Genomic DNA, 19,683 nt, shown 5'->3' with positions numbered 1-19,683 from the left:
AATTTTCTTTTTTTGTTCAGGTTTGTTTCTTTGTCGTTTGCATTTTATTTTAAATGTTAAACAGACGTGTTATATTTAAAATAAAAACCCAAACTGCACCTTTAATCAGAACCAGAACCAGTCTCCTGTTGACCGCTAAAGGCCCAAAACGCTCTGGAGCTCTTTAACTGATCGATACCAGCGCCGATCAATAGACGAGGACCAGATCCTCACATGATGTGGTTCAGAGTCTAAACATCAACATCAACAGAGGACCACCAGGACCACCGGGACCACCAGGACCACTGGGACCACCAGGACCAGCAGGACCACCAGGACAGAGACTCCTAACCTTCACCAGATCCTGTATATGTCCAGGTCTGGATCACAGAACCAGAACCTTCAGGATCCATTCTGATTGTTCACACTGTCCGTGAAATAAAACGAACAAGAGAGACACAAACTAACGACGACACGACGACGAACCCACAACGTGTCTCGTTGTTTGTCTCTTTGTGACCATTTTGCTCGTCTTTGTGCTCGTTGTTTGTCTCTGTGTGATTGTTTTTACTATCTGAGGCCATCTTGTGTCTCTTTTTTTGCTGTTTATGGTTGTTTTCTGTCTCTCTGTGGCCAGTTAGCATCACTCTCTGGTCATTTTGTCTTTTCTTTGAGATCATTTTGTTTGTCTGTGTTGTTTTTGTCTGTTTACGGTTGTTTTTTGTCCTCTTTGTGGTCTCTTAGTGCATATTTTGTGTCTTTTTTGGCTCATTTGTGTCTCTTTGTGGTTGTTTTGTGTCTTTAGGTGGTTGCTTGGTGTCTCTGTGGTTATTTTCTGTCATTTTCTAGTTGTTTTGTGTGTATTTTTTTGGTAAATTTGCTTCTGTTTGTGGTAATTTTGTGTCTCTTTGTGAGATTTATTTACTAACATCATAATTTTATCCTTATTAATCGACACGTTTGCTGTCTTTCTGTCCTCTGTAACACAATAAAGCCGGATTATGAACCAGTCCTGCTGCTCCTCCTGCTGGTCAAACTGAGTCAGTGCATCAGAGCAGCTTCAACAGGCGTTAATCTGATTGGTTCTGCTGTTTGTAGGAAACACAGCTGACTGAGACAAACACTGAGCTGAGCAGCAGGTTGAGAAGAAATCCTGCAAGAATAAGTTGAGACTGGTTCAAATACAGAGGTTGGAATAAAGCAAACTGGTTTAAACAGATGCTCTGTAGTGAGGTTTATTTAACCCTGTTGGTGTTTTACTGTTTCAGGTGTAACCAGGATGCTGCTGCTGGTGATGAACAGGATGAGCTCAGTCAGTCTGCTGAGACTCGGTGGATCAGAGACGCTTTAAGAGTTTAGAAACACAACGAATCTTCATCAGCAGCAGCTCAGAGTGAAACCACAACGCTGCACCGAAGACCTAGTTCAACATGAATCATGTGTTTTAATGGTGAAACCGCAGCTCTGCCAGAAATAAATACAACAATCCTTCAATCACAGCAGCATCAGGTGGTTGTTTAGTGCAGCGCTGTGCAACCACAAACACACAAAGACACACAAAGACACACAACACAAGCATGAAGGTGAGCAGCTGGAGGTCAGACTGTATGAATGTCCTCCTCTGCTCCATGTGAGTCCGACGTGAAGAAAAAATGGAGGAAAAAAACTTTTGTGTTTTTGTGTGTCTGAGTTGCTGTTTTTTTCCTCTTTGTGTCTCTTTATATTTGTTTTAGTCTCTGTTTTTTGTGTCTTCTAAGGCTTTATGCTAATTTTGTGTCTCCATATGACTGTTTATGTCTTTATGTGGACGTTTTGTGTCACTTTGTGGTTATTTCACAGTTGTTTTCTCTATTTGTGGTCATTCTGTGGCTGCTTTGTGTCTTTGTTGTTAATATTTGTGGCTTCAGGCTTGAGGCAGGTGAGGTGAGGTGAGGCCGGGTCAGGTGCTGGGGGGGCGGAGCCTACAGGTGAGGAGTCAGCAGGTGTGTGACGGCGCTCTGCTGCCTACCTGCTGCTCCTCAGCGCCTCCTCCTCCTCCTCCTCCTCCTCCTCTGCTGCTGCTGCAACACAGACCAGAACCTCCGTCACTGCGACGTTCAAATCAAACCTCCTCCATGTTTGGAAGCTACGACGTGGAGAACTCACCAGACTCGGTTCCCGTCATGTGGGCCAGGACCTTGAAGGACTTGGACTGCACGTTGGCGACCCGGTTCCAGGTCTCCAGGTCCTTCTCTGCGCTCTGCACGGCCTGATAAACCGGGGAGGCGCTGAACTGGAGGGAGTCTCTAACTGGGAAGCTACTGCAACCACAGACAGGGGGCGCCGCCACAGCCGGGCCGTCAGCACAGAGACACTGAAACACGACTTCAGTCCAGATCCATGAAACCGACCCGCTTCTTTGATTTAGCTCAAGTTTTGGAGGCAAAAAGCTTCAGAATGTGTTTAAATCAACCCTCTGATTTTCCCACAATGAAGTGAAAGAGGCTGAAGAGACAAACGTGAGGAGCTGCTGCTGGAAAAGAGAAGCTACAGGATTTAAAACCAACAGTCGTGTGTGTGCTGGAGATCAGAAGGTTGTTTTATTCTAACTGATTCAGACACCAGGAGGAGGAGAAACGGATCAGAACATTCAGTTTGTCTCAGAACTTTGATCGTTTTTTGTTTCTGTTGTCTTCTAGCCAACGTTTGTCTCTCTGACATTGTGTTCTTCTTTGTGATCTTTTAGCATTTATTTTAATTTCTTCTCTTTTTAGTGCTTTTCATCTCTTTTCTGTCACTTCGTGGCCGTTTTATGATTCTTCTTGTTCATTTAGTGCCACTTTTTGTGTCATTTGTCATCATTTTCTGTCACTTCCTGCTCAGCTTGTCAATTTTTGGTCTCTTTTGTCATTTTGTGACTATTTTTTTGTCATTTTGTGGTTCTTTTGTGTCTCTTACTCGTCATTTCATGTCTCTTTGTCATCATTTTCTGCCACTTTGTGAACATTTTATGTTGTTTTTCGGTCTTTTGTGTCATTTTGTGGCATTTTTCTATTTTTTTTGCTCATTTTGTGCCACTTTTTGTTAATTTTGTGTCACTTTGTGGCCATTTTCTGTCAATTTTTAGCCTCTTGTGCCACCCTCTGGTCATTTTCTGCCACTTTGTGAACATTTTATGTCACTTTTGGTCTCTTGTGTCATTTTGTGGTTCTTTTGTGTCTCTTACTAGTCATTTCATGTCTCTTTGTCATCACTGTGTGTCTCTCTGTGGTTCTGTTGTGTCTCTTTGGAGTCATTCTGTGTCTGTTTTTCTATTTTGCATGTCTCTGTGGTTGTTTTGCGTCTCTTTTTGGAGGTTTTTCTGTCTTTGTCGTGTTTCTATTTGGAGCATTTTTTTGTCTCTGAAGTAATTTCACGTCTCGGTGTGATCTCTTTGTGTCTCTTCAGATATTCTTTACAGTTCCTTTAGTCTCTTTATGGACGTTTTCCGTCTCTTTGTAAATAATAATTTTGTGTTTCTTTGTGTGATCGACAGAAACGTTAAATGGACCAGGAGCTCTGTAAACGTGCTCGGTAATCCTTTCACTCTTTAACACAAGAAAACTCAGCAAAACAAAACCTTCTGCGTCTGTTCAGCTCCGTATGCCGACGCCGTTTCTCAGGAAACGGAGCTGTGATGATCGGAGAGACGGGCGAGGAAGAGGAGGAGGAAGAGGAGGATAACCGCCACACAGGGCTGTAATTGGTTTTTCAGAGGAGCTCATCCTCAGACGGCTGGGAGGTTTTGTTCCAGCTAACATTTCAATTAGAGCGGGTTTATCTGGGTGTAAAAATAGGCCGGCCGAGATGAAGAATGTGCGCGGAGATGTTTGGAGCGAGATCATTTTTCCTCTGGAGGTACAACCAGAAACACTTTTCATGCACACACAGCGGCGCGTCTCCCCGAGCAATTTTCCAGAAGGATGGAAAATTGATTGTTAGTGTAATCTGGCAATCAGCTGCTGCAGAAAAATGGAAAAGGTAGAGATTTGTTTTGCTTTTCTTTACTCCAACTGCTGTGACACAGTTCAGTCCAACAACAGCAACAACGAGCCTCAAAGTCAAAGTCCTGCATCCTGTGACTTTGAAAAGCAGAATCGGGCAGTTTGAGGACAGCAAAATGAAGTGAAACCGCGTTTTTAAAGAGCTGAAACCTGCGTTAAACACCTCAGACCATCTCAGAACACCGCTGCAAGTAAAAAACCAACAGACCTTGAACACCACAGCGTCTAACGCCTTGAAAACGTCACCAGAATCACCAACAACATGACAGAAAACATGATCCAGTCAGAGGAAAACTGGAGACAAACGAGACCAAAGGAAGGACTTCATGTGAGATTAATCATCGTATTACTGCGTCAACATCCAAAATAAATAGAGAACAAAGGTGAGAAGAGGAGGAAGAAGAGCTTCTGTCTTCAAGGAATATTTCAAGTTATCAGCAGAACGTAAAGCGACAAAAAGACTTTAAGGATGATTCTAGTTTATTTCAACCTGTTGATGCGTCTCTGATGTAGAGATTCAGGAAACAGGGACAGAGTCCGACAGTGACCTCTGATGAACACATGAATCACTTTAAATGTTTGTTTTCAGTCCGACTCAAAGGAAAAACGGGCACTAATCGGACTGCATTAGCTTCTGCTGAGCGCCTCGGCCTCAGGTGATGCTGTGGAGGTGAAACATCACCTCCAGGATGTTCATCAGAGCTGCACACAGCTGACATTCGTCTCATCGTGGAAACAGTCTGACATCAGCAGGTCCAACTCTGACTTCGTCCTCTGAGATGCTCCACTTAAGACAATGAAGACAAGTCTGGAGACAGTTTGACTCACAAATGGGCGAAAATAATATCAAACAAACTTTAGAAAATAACAAATATTTCTCCTAAATGACACAAAAAAAAATCCAAAATGATTCAGAACTTGTCCAAATGGACATAAACTTGTCAACAATAACATCAGTTTGTCCGAAGTGACTCAAAATGATTCAAAACTTGTCCTCAGTTATTTAAAACGTGACTAAAATGATTCATAAACCAAACATAAGTTTCTCCAAAATATTAAATCGACAACACAAACTTTTCTATAAACTATTCAAAAGTAGCTCAAAATACTCCAAAAATAACAAAACCTTGTCCAAAATAAAGCCTTTCCATGATGACATAAACCAAAGCAACTCAAAGCTTGCTCAAAATTATTTAAAAACTCTCCAAAAGGACAGAAGATTGTCTAAAATGACTCAAAACTGGTCCAACCTGACATAAACTTTTCTAAAGTGACAAAACAATTGTCCAAAATGAGTTAAAACTTGTCCAGGGTGGGTCAAAACTTGCAGAAAATGACTCAGAACTTGTCCAATATTTTCTAAATCTGTTCAAATTGGCATAAACTTGTCTCAGAATATGTCCAAAATGACTCAGAAACTGCCCAAAATGATTCAAAACTTTCTCAGAATGACTCAAAAATGCATCCAAAAAAGCATAAACTTGTTCAAAATGACTCAAAAAGCTTTTCCAAGATGGTTCAAAATTGTCCAAAATAACAAAACTCAAAGACTGTCCACAACGACATAAGCTTGTTTGACATCACTCAAAAATTGCCCATAATAATTTCAGCTTGTTTAAAATTACCCAAAGATCTCCAAAATTATCCTAAACTCATCCAAAAAGGCACAAATCTTGTCAAAAATTAAAAATGTCACCAAATGGACATAAACTTGTCCATAATGACATGAATCTGTCAAAACCAGCACATACATGTCTGAGAACGTGTTCAAAATGACTCAAAACTTCGTCCAAAAAGTTTTAAAAACTTCCCCAAAACACTCAAAATGTGTCCAAAACAGCATAGCATTTTCCAAAATATCAAAAACATATCCAAAAAGAGCATTTCCATCATGAATCTGTAGCTCTGATAAAGATCCTGGAGATCAACGAGAAGATAAGACCGAGACGTTCGGTAAAAGCTAATTAGATAAACGTCAGTGAAAAGAAAGAAGGCTGCTGGAAACTCGTCACTGTGATTTCCAGAAGACAGGGTTGAGAGAGGAGGAGGAGGAAGATGAGAGGAGGAAGCAGGAGTGCACACCGATAAGAAGAGGAGGAGGAAGAGGAGGTGTTCTGGGAGGAAGAATTAGACGGTAACGCAACAGGAGCAGGGCAGGAGGAAGAGGAGGAAGGTTACAGAGGAGGAAGAGGAGGAAGGTTACAGAGGAGGAACAGGAACAGGAAGTGGCGCTCTTACCCGGCGTCGTGCCCTTTGGCCTGCGTCTGCCCCGCGATGGCGTCCATGATGGCGTCCTGCGAGTACATGCTGATGGGCGTGTTGTACTGGGCGTGGATGATGGTGGCCTTACCGCCGGGACCCGTCACCTCGATGGGCTGGTGGGTGTCCCTCAGCACGCCGGGGTTGAAGCCGGCGCTGTCGGGGAGAAAGGGCGGCGTGGACGGAGGGAGGCGAGGTGGAGGTGTGGAGGAAAAGGTGGAGGTGAGGGCGGTGGGTTGGTGTTAAAAAGAAGAAACACCCAGACCAGGCATGCACACGGCAAACAGGCCGACACCGATAAGAAGGCCCTACCCGGGCTTCCAAAGAGCTGCTTCATGCAACAACCAACTGAGTTTTCTTCAGAACACAACGCAGAGCCTCACAGGACGCTGAAACTCTGCCCCAAAAACCCTCCAAAGTCTTTACAATCTGCACTGATGACCCCTAAAAACAGTTCAGTTCTAAGGTGGGCTGGAGTCCCACAAGGCTCCATCATCGGCCCCCTTTAGTTCCTCAAATACATTAAAGGGAAAAAAAAGTGTAATGGTAAAATTTAGCAAACAGTGCGACTATAAAACACACATGTGCTGGTGCACCTGAACAACAACGTTAATCCAGAGCCTATTGTTGTCTGTATCTTCTGTGTCAAACAAACACACAACAATCACCCAACAGTGGGGACCATAATCATATCGTCTCCTCTCAACAGACAAACCAGGATCTGCACACTCAGCTAGAGACGAAGATTAAATCTGTTCTGTTTAAACACAGCTGTAATTAGACGTCATGCTTCAAACGTCCACATGCTTCCATCATGAAATGTCACCGCAACAGCAAACCCAGAGAAACGACGGCGACCTTTACTGTCACCACACAAATGCCAGGAGGCGATCGTATCAGAGCAGAAACACAGACTTCATCGTTTATCCTTTCTGCTGCTTCCCTGCGACACATGAAGCCTCGGGGTGCATGCACAGCCAATCAGCACACGGCAAGCAACGAACCAGCTCCCACAGGAGATTTATGAGGGATAATCGACTCACTGTGGCTTCATTAGCAGCACACTTCATCTAGTTCAATTCCTTCAGTTTTAAATGTCTGCTTCAGTCAGCTCAAACATCGGCCTCGATTTGATTCCAACAACAACTTTTTAAACCATGAAAATGCACGATAACAGCAACACAACACACCCCAAGGAGGCAAACGTCCCCAAAACAGAAGAGAGTTTGTCTGTTTTGATTCGATTTGAGTTGCAGGTGGAAGAAATTAGCCACAAAAAACCAGCGATAGTTACCCCTGTGGGTCTGAAAGGCATCTTATCTTTTTTTAAAAAATTGCACAATTTATCCCAGCGAGGAACTTTAAAAACAGAAAGAATCATCTGCTGAAGGAAATCTCAGCTTAAAGTCTTGATATTGCACAAAAAAAACCTTTAGTCTACACATCTTATTTTAAAAATTCCCCCAAAATAAACAGTTTGCACTAAATAGATTCTGTAAAAAGGTAAAAATTGTTGTGCTCCTCTGTGCAGCCATGAAGCCATTAGTGGATCTTCTGCAACCAACAGTCACAGGACAAAAAATCAGGGGCTTTGGGTTGAGCTGCAGGCAGTGTTTAGACAGAGCAGAGAGGAGACGAGTAGTAAAAACAATACGATTAATCAAATCTATCGTATGTTGAGTCATATTTTTTTCCCGAGGGTTGGAAACACCTGTGGATTCCAGATGTTTTATAGTTTTGTAAAATAAACAATCAAAGAAATTCAACTTTTGTTTTCTTTTTTTTTCTTCTGATTTTAAAGGTTTCCTGTGAGGTAAACTCTGTCATACTGCACAGAGAACATTTGTAGGTTTCTCTACTTCTAGTCATGGTGGTGCTGTTTCAGTAGAGGTGCAGGACTTCTGTCAAAAAAACCTCAGTGTCTGTCTATTAAAAAAAAAAAAAAAAAAAGGCTTTTATTCTGAAATTTCTCGTGCAAATTTCTCTTTAACAACCCCAAAACAGCAGCGTTATGAGATAATGGAGCGATGATGCACCTGATGATGCACCTGATGACCCCCCACAGCACCAAACCATGCCTGCACAGAACAGAGCAAACACACATCCACGATGCACTCAGCAGGAGAGGAGGATACTAACTTGGGAGCAGCGGGGGAGAAAACCTGGTTGGACCAGCAAGGAGGGAGGTGAGGACGAAGAAGGAGAGAGAGAAGAGAGAGGAGAGGACGTAGTTAGAAAACACATTGGGTTTGTTCTGGAGTCCTTCGGCTGGAGGAAAGTTAAACCAGCAGCTCAGCGTCCGACGGGCTTCATGGATGGAGGACGGCGACGTTCTGGAAACCTCCTTCAGATGTGTTCATGAAAAACCTTCTCACAACAGGCCTGAGGCAAACTTTGGATCTGAATGTAGAACCACCCTGACTTAAGACATCTGCTTTTCAGTGATTCTGTCCAGATGTAACCAGTTGTTCTTCCTCCGTGGGAATTCAGGCCAAAGACAGAATCACGTCTGTGCTGTTACGAGGTGATCGATAAAGAGGCTGAATGTAGACGCACAAGAATAAGTTTTATGACAAACGTACGAGGATGAAGACGGGACACGAGCAGAGATGCAGGATACAAACGGCTGCAGGTCAACACAAGAGAAACACACAAAGCTACAAACACCTGAGAGGGAACGAGACGAAGACGTGAAGGAACCGAAAAGACGCACAAGAAAAGATCAGAACAGAACGAGACACGGAAGCAAAAAAGTAAATCTCAAAGGAAAAAACAAGAGACCAGACTATTGATTTGTTAGCAGGTTTGTGAGAGTTTTCAGCGTCATGAAGTCGCTCTGCTTTAACCTGCTAGATCACCATGGTAACTGATGCTGTAAAGCTAACCTGATCTGTTTTAACCTACTGCATCACCATGGTAACTGATGATGGTTCAAAAGCAATGTCTGATTGTCATTGGTTAATTTTCATAGAATTTTCATTTATTTTTACTTTTGTCAGCTTCAAGTTTTTTCTGTGACCATTGTGGGATTTCTTTCATTAACTGAGGGGTACCAACTATCTTGTCCACGTGCGTAGTGTCAGATTATCGAGTCACGACTGTGTCTTAATTAACATGATTAACAGCATTCCTCTCTTGCATCATTCACAGTAGCAGCGCTGCTTTTTACTGCGACAAGTTTTTAGATTCTTATTTCTGTATTTTAACAACCTGCTGCGTCACACGATTGGTCCGTTTTGTGCAGAAGGAAAGTCATGTGACACATTAAACCTTTGATGTGGACTCACTCAGAGCCTGATGAAGAAAACCTGGTTTAGTGTATAACTACCCTCGTGATCCTCGTTATCTCTGACTGAAGTTTAAGGTTTAGTCGAGCCGGCTAACACAAAGAAAGCCTGGATTTATTGAACCTGCTAAGAGCTCCGTTTCAGTGTTTTTGTTCTATATGTGACGTTCAGGTGCTTTAAATCAACATACTGATGATGTGATGAAAGTGAGTTTATTAAAAATCCATCTGCAGGTTTGTGAGTTTGTGCATATTAGTGTAATTTATCCAGATGTTTATTATAGTAGCTCCTCCTCCTCCTCCTCCTCGCTCTTCATCAACAGCCTCCGTCGTCATCACAGAAGTTGATCCAGACGGGTTTTGTTCTGCTTCGTACGACACTGAATGTTCTGACGTTCCTGCGGTTCTCCTCCTCTTCAGGGTCAAGGTTCAGCGTTTCCATTCAGTTTCAATCATTTCCAAATCTGTGTCTGCTTGCAGCGCTACAGTCTGACCACCAGGTGTCACTACATAAGGCCAAACCTGTCAGACGTCATTGTTCTATAGTTTCAGAGAGTTCTTCTACAGATCAGGGGTCATGAAGATGCAACACCATCCATCCTGTGCTCCCTTTAATCAGCTCAGCCTCCCGTTTCCTCCCCTAACCTCTGAACCAAACACCCGGTGTCCTCCTCGTGGTCTCTACCTACCCGGCAGGCAGACCCGCCTGAATGGCCGCCATCTCCCTCAGAGTCTCCTCTGAGTACAGGCCGATGGGGGAGTTATACTGCCTCCTCTGGGCGGGGCTGACCGCCGCTGCTCTCCTGCCGGGAGAGTCGGCCTCTGCAGGCCCGGAGGAGGCACTGCAGGCCGACGGGCGGCCGTTTACCTGCACCGGCTGGGGCGGCAGATGGAGGAGGAGGAGGGGAGGAGAAGGAGGGGAGGGGATCAGAAGGTAATATCTGATCAATAAGTCTGATAAACAAGTGTGTAGGACTAACCCTCTGAACCCGCCTCTAAATTATAAATATAAGTCGTAAAACATCAATAATACGTAGAGTCACCATGATGTTTTCAGGTATAATGCAAAAACGTGTTGGTTTCTTTTCTTTTTTTTCTCAATTTTGGGGAAAAGTAATACAAGAAATTCAACTTTATTGTGATTTACAGTAATTTAACTGCACAGGAGACACTTCTGAGGTCTCTCTCCTTCTCGTCCTGGTTGTTCTGTTTCCGTGGAGGTTCAGGACTTTATGATGCTGTGAAAAATGAGCCCACAGCGAGTTAAACTGTTCAGAAACTGCTGCTTGGAGTTCAGAGGGTTAATACATGCCACTGGCTTTATTTTAGTTTAGTTTTTTCCTCAGCAGTAAACTTGATTAAAATAGAATTAAAGGCCTGAACGCTGCTGCTGCTGCTGTGGAGTTTAAACATCAGACATGTTTTCAGCACAGTTCCATGGTTTTATCGGCAGATGCTGTTCTGGAGGTTTGTGATGGTGTCAGAGCAGAAAGTCTGTGATCACCGGGAGGCAGCAGCGAGTCGCTGTCAGCCGCTGTGTGTGTGTGTGTGTGTGTGTGTGTGAGAGTGTGTGTGTGTGTGTGTGTGAGAGAGTGTGTGTGTGTGTGTGTGTGTGTCTGACAGATCAGTCCAGATGTTGTTTATATAAAAACACACAGTACGACCAAAATGACTTCAGCATCAATAAATCAAATGAATGTGTTCATTAGAAAACACATGAATTCATGTTGACATGACTGATACAAACCATAAATCAATGAGTGAATGAATGAATGAATGAATAATTAAATGTTATTGTAGACAGTACATTTTTTTTTAAATTCTGGTTTTATTTATTTCTTTGGACTTTTGTTTGTTTATTTACTGCTTCTTCCATTTGCTTCAGTGAATTATTTAGTTCTGTATTTTTTTTCGTGTGTTTCTTGCCCTATTTAAGCGTCATTAGTTATTTATTATTCAATTATAGATTTCAAGCTGTTTATTTATTTGAGCTTTTAGCAATGATTAAATATAAGTAAAATTACTGATTTTTAACATTATTATTATTCATGCATTTAATGACTGAGTTCTGTATTTTATTTATTTTTTATTAATTTCATTTTATTCATGGATGAATTTATTTAGTTCTGTATTTATTTATTTATTTTTTTTTACATTTTTCTTCATTTAAGCATTAATTTATTTCAGCACTATTTTTTATTTCAGCTTATTTTCATGGATTTAAATATTTATTAAATCATGGAATTAATATTTATATTTACATACATATTTATGTTTTATTCCTTTTTTATTTTAAATCAGTCTGAGCTTTTATAAGTGCACATATTTTGTTCTGTATTTATTCATTTTTCTTTATTTTTTTCAGCCTCATATTTAATCATTTATTATTATTCATTTATAGAGTTTAAGCTTATTTGAGCTTTTAGTAATAAAACTACTGATTTTTTTATATTCATTATTCATGCATTTAACTACTGAGTTCTGTATTTTATTTTCTTATTTATTTCAGCTTTTTCGTGGCTTTAATTATTTAGTTCTGTAATTATTTTTTGATTTTCTTCATTTAAGCGTTTATTTATTTCATTAGTATTTTTTATTTCAGTTTGTATTCATAGATTTAATTTATTTAAATATCTATTAAATCAAGAATTTTATATTTATATTCATTTATTTAAATACATATTTAATCCTTCAATATGAGCTTTTATATACACACTGATTTATTTAGTTCTGTTTAATTTCTTCCCTTATTTGATCATTTATTATTTCAGCATTATATTTATATTTTATTTGTGAAATTATTAATTAATTTCTTAGTTTATCTCTTTAAGTTTTTATTTATTTATTTGAGCTTAGATACAATGTTCCCTATTAATTAATTTTATTCTTCATTTTTTTATCTACGTGAGCTTTTTTTATTTCAGCATATTTTTTTAAAGTTTATCTCCTAATTTATTGATACCTAAGTCTTTTCTTTGCTCACTGAAAGCAGAACAAATGAACAGCTGCTATGTCATGATGTGATGGATGTGAAATAACTCATGAACAAAACACAAGTTCACAGGAAAAGGTCTGAGACACTGAGGAGGAAACAGAAACAACGAAGACGTGAACGAGACGACAAAACGTCTGAAGACAAGAAGAAGGAGAGTTAAAGGGTTTTCACATCCAGCATGATCAATAACTGCTGATCAGTGTCATGGGGACATCCAGGTGGATCTATAACGCAGCACAGAGGCATTATGGGTGGAATTACCTGCTGGTGAGGGATCATGGGAATGGCGGCGTCCATCCTCGGCGTCGGCATGGCGACGGGACGCTTCGACCTGAAGGAAGAAACAGAACAGAGGAGGTGATGCACATGAGAAAATACAACAGGACTAAATATTTATCATATTCTTCCCACAATGCATCCTGCTGCCGTCTCCTCCTCAGGTAAACGACACACCTGGACGGACAAGGAGACGCTAATGTTCAGATCGGTTCAGTGGTGGACGAGTCAACGTGGAAGATGTTTCTGTGGTGTCGTCTTGGATTTCTTTGGGCTCATTTTGTGTCTCTTTGAGGTTGTTTCTCTCTTAAATTTATAATTACTATATATATGATATGATATGTTATATATGACTACATATTATTCATAATTTAGTTGTCTTTTAGTGTCGCTGTACTCTGTGTATGATGACAATAAAAGCCTCCTGTTCTATTCTAAATATAAATAAACGAACACTGCAGGATGTCAGGGCAGCAAGAAGCCTTCGTATAGAAATACTTCACGGTCCGTACACCAACACGTGGAACCCTGAGGACCGTTTGTTGGCGTTTTATTTTGTCTCTGTCGGTGTGTGTGATGGAAACAGGACGCAGGGAGGCGGCAGCATTTCTGAAAGGTCTGGTAGAAAAAGGAAGCCGCAGAAAAGGCTTCAATCTCTGCTACAAGCAGGAAAAGGAGGGTCAGAGGTCAGAGCACCGACTATAAAAAAAAACCCTTGTGGCTCTACAACCTGGACCAGCACGTCGCCTGACTTGGATCCAACAGAACACCTTCAAAGAGGACGGTAGGGCACCACAACCCCATCAGCAGAGAGCCGTCCAACGAGCAGCCACTCTATTCCTCTATTCTGACAGCTGTGGATAATAGAGTCCAGTTCTTGCTGTTGAAACGAGGCTAAAATTGACTGTGGATGTACTCAAAGCGTGGAGCTGATCAGGCTTTAGATAGATAGAACCCATCACGGACTGATTACGGCCTTTCTGTGCTGCTGGGAAACAGAAGGAGCTGCGACCCGACATGAACATTGCAGACGTGATTGAACTGCTCACACTGTGAGTCTTCTGTCATCAGGTGAGGCGGCGAGAAGGTCAAACAGCTTCTCTTCTACCTGCTGCTGCTGCGTGTCGGGGGGTCACACCGATTCCCTGACCCGTCTGCTTCGGCCCGTCAGCGCCTTCACTTCATGCTGATACAACAGCACATCAATAAAACATGAGAAGGATGAAAAAAACACATGACGTCTTATCTCCATCTCCCAGAGGCTCTGTGGCCATCAGAGGCTCTGTGTGCACCAACGTCCATCTCCTCACTGAGCTTATCAGATGCCTTCACCTGACTTTAGTCCTGCGTGACACCAGAACCGTCTACGGCAGCCATCTTTTATCTGTTTTATGTTTACCGTTACATCTGTCTACCCAGCTGAACCTGCGACGATGCACCTCTTCCCCTCAGACATCAATGCTTTATAACATGGTTACTGACAAATAAATATAAAGTTTGTTTACTTCGAATATAAAGTCCTGCACTTTTATGGAAACAGCACAACCACAAATAGTTATTATTATCAAATGTCATCGACTAATTTAGCAAACTGCTGCATTTTTTGGCTGCCAGAGCAAAGATTTAAATTATTATTTGTCTAACAAACAGTCGGTCAATATTTGGAGCCATGACCGGAACTGTTTATTGGGTTTGTTTGTTTTTTCCAAACAACAGTGGGAGCAATGGTGGGAACCAGTTCTTGTTGAACAACATCTGACACATACAGTAGAGCAACAGCTGGACTGTTACTGGAGGTATTTCCTGTTGGAGCCCTAATTGGAACTTTTTCTTCTTAGACAACAGTCAGATCAATAACTGGGACTATTTCTTGTCAAACATCAGTTTGGTTCTTGTTGAACAACACCTTGTTCAGCAACTGGAACTATTTCTTCTCAAACAACAGCTGCAGCGATACCTGGAACTATTTCTTGCCAAACAGCAGCTGGAGCGATACCTGGAACTAGTTCTTGGTAAACAGCAGTCGGTGGAATAACTGGAACGTTTTTTGGCGAACAGTCGTACAGTGACTGGAACTTTTTCTTGTTCACCAACCATTGGTGCCGTCACTGGAACCATTTATCGTCCAACGACAGTCAGAGCAACGACTAAGATCAATAATTGGAGTCGGAGCCATAATGAGAACAGTTTTTTGTCCAACAGTCGTACGATGACCGGAACTTTTTCCTTGTAAAACAAACAGGAGCAATCAGAACAGTGACTGGAACTATTTCTTGTCCCTCCCTCCCAATCTTCAGTCTTCACCTCTGGAATAACTGACCTCTGGAACTTTTTCTTGTCCAGCAACCACTGGTGCCGTCACTGGAACCATTTATCGCCCAGCAACAGTCGGACCCATAACTGGAACTTTCTCTCATCAAACAACCGCCGTACAGTAATCGGAACTACTTCTAGTCAAACAACAGTCAGAGCAGTGACGGGAACTATTTCTCGTCCCTCCACCTCACATCGACCCTGACGGCGTCCATCAGCCGTCACCTTCTCGACTCCCCCGTGAGTCCAGGCAGGACGCTGTGACCTTTAAACGTCCGTGTGACGGGCGGCGGCCAATCAGCTGTCAGCTCTCACTCATAGGCAGGACTTGTCTTTGAGGGATGACGAATGCGTGAGGACGGAGGACAGAACGTTCCCTTCCACCCGTTGGGTCTGACAGTAGAAGTAGGGCAGCACCAAATGTCACCGTGTCACCTCTAAAGCCGCCGATGTTCAGCGCTGGTCCTCCACATTCAGACAAGTCCACCAGCTGGACTGATACTGGGTTTTTATGAGCATGAACTGTCAATAAAATACAAACTAAAGGTTTATTCCACTGAGAAACACACTCAGTCCAACGCTACTGGAAACCTCCAACATGTTTCCTCACCTTTGTTTTCCTTCTCCTCTAGATTTCCTCCATTTATACCGACAAAACGTTTCCTTGTTCCATCTCCTCTCGTCTCCTTCTTTCCTCCTCAAAACTCAACTTCTGGTTTCCCATCTTTCCTTTCCTTGTCTCCTCTCCTCATGTTTCCTGTCCTCTCCTCTTTCCTTGCTGTCTCCTCTCCTCTCAGACGTCCATCAACAGAGCGGTAATCTTTCGTTTCATTTCATCATAACGTCTTTCAGTATTCAGGTCACAGCGATGAAAACATTCTCTCCTTTTCATCCCACATTTCTTATACATCCTGAAAAGCTTCCATCTCTCGGCTCCAGACAGGAAAAGGAGGCGGTCGAGGGTCAGAGCAGAAAGCGTATAGAAAACTTCTCTGTGAGCCTCGTGTCAAGAAATAATGGAAATAGGCTGAACAAAGGAAGAGCTGCTGCAGGCGTACGCTGCCTGAGAGCCGGAGCTCGGGGCAGTAATGGGTTCTTTAAGTGCTGCTGCTGCTTGACGAGAGCCCATAACTGCAGCTCAGACTCACATTTCAACCTTAAACTACAGAAACTAAAGTGATGGCAACCGAATCCAAGACAGGAAAACAGATATTCATCAGAGACAGAACACATGGAGTTCAGAACCCGGCTGGCATTGAGTTTTCTTTGTCTATGCATCCACAATATATAGCAAGCAAGAGCTGCTGACTTAATTCAGCTGTTACCGGCCTGGAACTGACATTAAAGTTCACCTTATATGTATTCACGGAGCTTCTGCAGGTCTTTCACATGCACTGAATTCAGCTTCCTTTGATAAATGCCTTAGAACGTCTTCATCCACAGGTTTTTCCCCTGTATGCATCAGTCTAAAATGCAAATTTATTTAACTTACTTTCATCCATCCATCATCTCTACACCTTAATCCTCACCAGGGTCATGGGGGGCGGAGTCTATCCCAGCTGACTCAGGGTGAAGGCAGGTTCACCTGGACAGGTAACCAGTCTATCACAGGGCTACACTTAGAGACAGACAACCAAGCACACTCACATTCACACCTACGGACAATTTACAATCACCAATTAACCTCAGCATGTTTCTGGACTGTGGGAGGAAGCCGGAGAACCCGGAGAGAACCCACGCTGCACGGGGAGAACATGGAGACTCCACGCAGGAAGATCCCGGGTGTCCTCACCGGGACGTACACACCTGGTTTTGTCTTTAAAGTCAGTGGGTGTGGCTTATATTCAGGTGGGCTCAATTGTCCGGAGATTGCGGTACAATTTTTTTTCCCTCTTTTATTCCCTGGAAAAAAACTATAGCTTTACATCCCATAGATATTTTACTATCAACACTTTTTATGTGTTTGCAGTCGTCTCCTCTCTGCTCTGTGTGAACAGCCTGCAGACGGAAAAAAACAGAATTTTTGTCACATTTGTCACAGCTGGGTAACTAATGCACATAGCATTTGGTTTTTTAGGATTTTTTAAAATTAGATGTGTGTGATAAAGTGATTTTGATGAAATATTATGACTCTAAGCTTAGATTTGGTTTATTTTCCTGACAGAGTAACGTAGGCAAGTGCTTCAAGGACTGCCTGAAAATTGAAAATCCAACATTTTTTCTGTTTTTACAGTTTCTTGCACTAATAAATGTTGTATTTTTGGCAAAGATAACACGACTGCTGGGTTTTGGGGTTCAGAGGATTAACAGATAAAAACACTGCAGCTCTGAAAAACATGAAGTCACTTTAAAATTCCTGCTGCCAGTGCAGGTCACAATCATTTACTGGATTAAATCAAGAGAAATTATTGACAAATTCTGCAGAAAGCACTAAAACTTGATGTAGTAAGTGTAGGCTGTTTGATTGGCTGCAGGTTAACAACACTTTGTCCAGACTGACGGTGAACCTGGGGTTTAATTCAAGTCCTCAAACTGCATCCGATCAGATTCACACGAGATTCAACAAGAGTCAGGATGGGGTTTGAACGAGAGGAGAGTTTCACTTCACTCCTCTAACCAGCTCTTACTTGGCCATGGTGAGCGCCAGGTTGTAGTTGGCCATCTTGATCTTGTTCTGAGCCTCCAGGTGGGTCATCCCCTCGGTGCTGACGCCGTCGATGGCCACGATGACGTCCCCCTGGATCAGGTTCCCCTGCGCCGCCTTGCTGCCCGGAGTGATCTGTCCAAACACAAACGCATTCAGATGCTTTCCTGTTGCTGTGTGTCGGCAGCGTTCAGGTCAGTGCACACATCAGTTATTCAATCACAAAACCCCGCGGAGCAATCAATCAATCGAATGGGGAAAGAATGAATTAATAAGTTAATGGCGAACGTGTCTGCACGCTTAAGTCCCTGTAATCTGACTTTTCACCTCAGCAGCAGAGACTTTGAGGAACATGACACACATTCACGGCACAGTTATGAAAAGAGGACGATGCAGGTCAACCGGCGTGATGCTGAAAACATCAGAACAACGGCTAAATGTGAGGAAGAAGACTTTCCTGGAAAACAATTATGGTTTGCACTCGGCTGTTAACATGTGAGTGTTAGTTCAGAGAAGTCAGTCTGCTTCTGAGAATTTCTGTCAAAGAGCTTCCTGCCAGCGTCAAAACGACAAGAAGTGAGAATCTGAAAATAGGAGTTCAGTTTTTGAACCAGTTTTATTTGTCAGAAACGTGTGCAGACTTCAGGAGGGGAGCAGGAAGTACTCCTCAGTGCTTACAACATGTGCATTTGTTTCCCCACCGATTAAAACATCAGCTCTAAAGTTTCCTCCTTATGTCAGGATTTTGTGTTTTTTTGGGCCAACTACAGCAATCGTTAACATCAGTACCCACCTTCACCCAATCCTGTGGTTGTATCTGCTGTTAAACAGAAGTTAAATCATCATCTGTGGCAGGAAACTTTATGTAAAAAAAAAAAACCCATACTAGCGCTGGTCTGATGTCATTGACTGTCCCAGAAGTCTTTGTCACGGTGCCTGTTGCCGCTAAACCCCCACAATGCACTGCTTGCCAACATGAACTGCCTCCACCTGGTGGAACAACCAGGTACTGCAGCTGATCTACAAAACATTTTCTGACATGCATGGAGAGAACATTTCTGTCTTTAGGAGCTTGTGGAGCCACAGGACACTCTACATGTCCTATGGGAGCTCAACAAGTCTGCTGACCACCTACGTAGCTTTAAGGAAAAGCCTGGATGCAGGGGGGGCACTTCTGTCGGATAGCAAAGTTTTCAGATTGTTAAGAGTCGGATTATCGAGTCACGACTGTACTGTTATTCTCTAACTGGAGGGATTATCTTGATGACTACTCGTTTTCAGGAAGCACCAGGACTTTTACTTGTTTCTGGCTGCTCCACCAGCTCTGGTTCAAACCGCCTGGACGCTGATCTCGGCCGGACTCACGGCTGCTGCTCGAACTCCTGACCTCCCACCTCGAGGCCTCAGCGGCGCCTTCGACACAATGACGGGACACAAGTGTTCATGCCTGAGCGTTAAAACCCCGACAGCTGTCCACACAGCGCCGAGCCGGCCGGTCCCATCCACTCACTCTGATTACTCCCAGAAATCCCTCTCTGTTCTCCGACATCAGCCTCCTATTTCCATCCACCACAGTTATTCTGGCTGCCACCTCTGACCTTCACACCTGGAGGAGGAAGGTGAGGCGATGGAGGTGGTCAAAGGGGAGGTCTCCATACAAAAGTGTTGTCTAATTCAGAAGCTTACAGTATCATCTTTTCTATACTTTACTAGTCTGAACTATGCGACCTCCTCCAGTGGTACGCCACACTGTGACTGCTGCATCTTTGGAAATAAAATGAGCAAATGTTTGAAGCTGACTTTGACAATATCCAAACCTATAAGCATGATTTCTGGAAGCAACTTCAACAAAAGTGATTTCAGTTCTTTATCATCATTATTTCACATCAGCAAGAGTCACAGAAACATT

At 42.7% G+C, this 19,683-nt stretch overlaps 1 protein-coding gene across 1 annotated transcript in view; it reads right to left on the bottom strand.

Moving 5' to 3' along the window:
- LOC103362075 (PDZ and LIM domain protein 7) overlaps positions 1-19,683 on the bottom strand; it is a 45,753-nt gene that overhangs the window by 9,015 nt on the left and 17,055 nt on the right. The window contains exons 2-7 of the mRNA XM_008288336.1: positions 17,758-17,909; positions 12,803-12,872; positions 8,400-8,422; positions 6,240-6,416; positions 2,125-2,279; positions 2,023-2,039 (exon numbers count right to left, since the gene is read on the bottom strand). Coding sequence (XP_008286558.1) covers positions 2,023-2,039; positions 2,125-2,279; positions 6,240-6,416; positions 8,400-8,422; positions 12,803-12,872; positions 17,758-17,909 — 594 coding nt within the window. The remainder of the gene's footprint in view (positions 1-2,022; positions 2,040-2,124; positions 2,280-6,239; positions 6,417-8,399; positions 8,423-12,802; positions 12,873-17,757; positions 17,910-19,683) is intronic.

This window comes from Stegastes partitus, unplaced genomic scaffold (genome assembly GCF_000690725.1).
Source record: "Stegastes partitus isolate 25-593 unplaced genomic scaffold, Stegastes_partitus-1.0.2 Scaffold553, whole genome shotgun sequence".
NCBI classification, from domain to species: Eukaryota; Metazoa; Chordata; class Actinopteri; family Pomacentridae; genus Stegastes; species Stegastes partitus.
The sequence above is the reverse complement of the archived record's forward strand: the minus strand, read 5'-3'. Positions and strand labels throughout refer to the sequence as shown.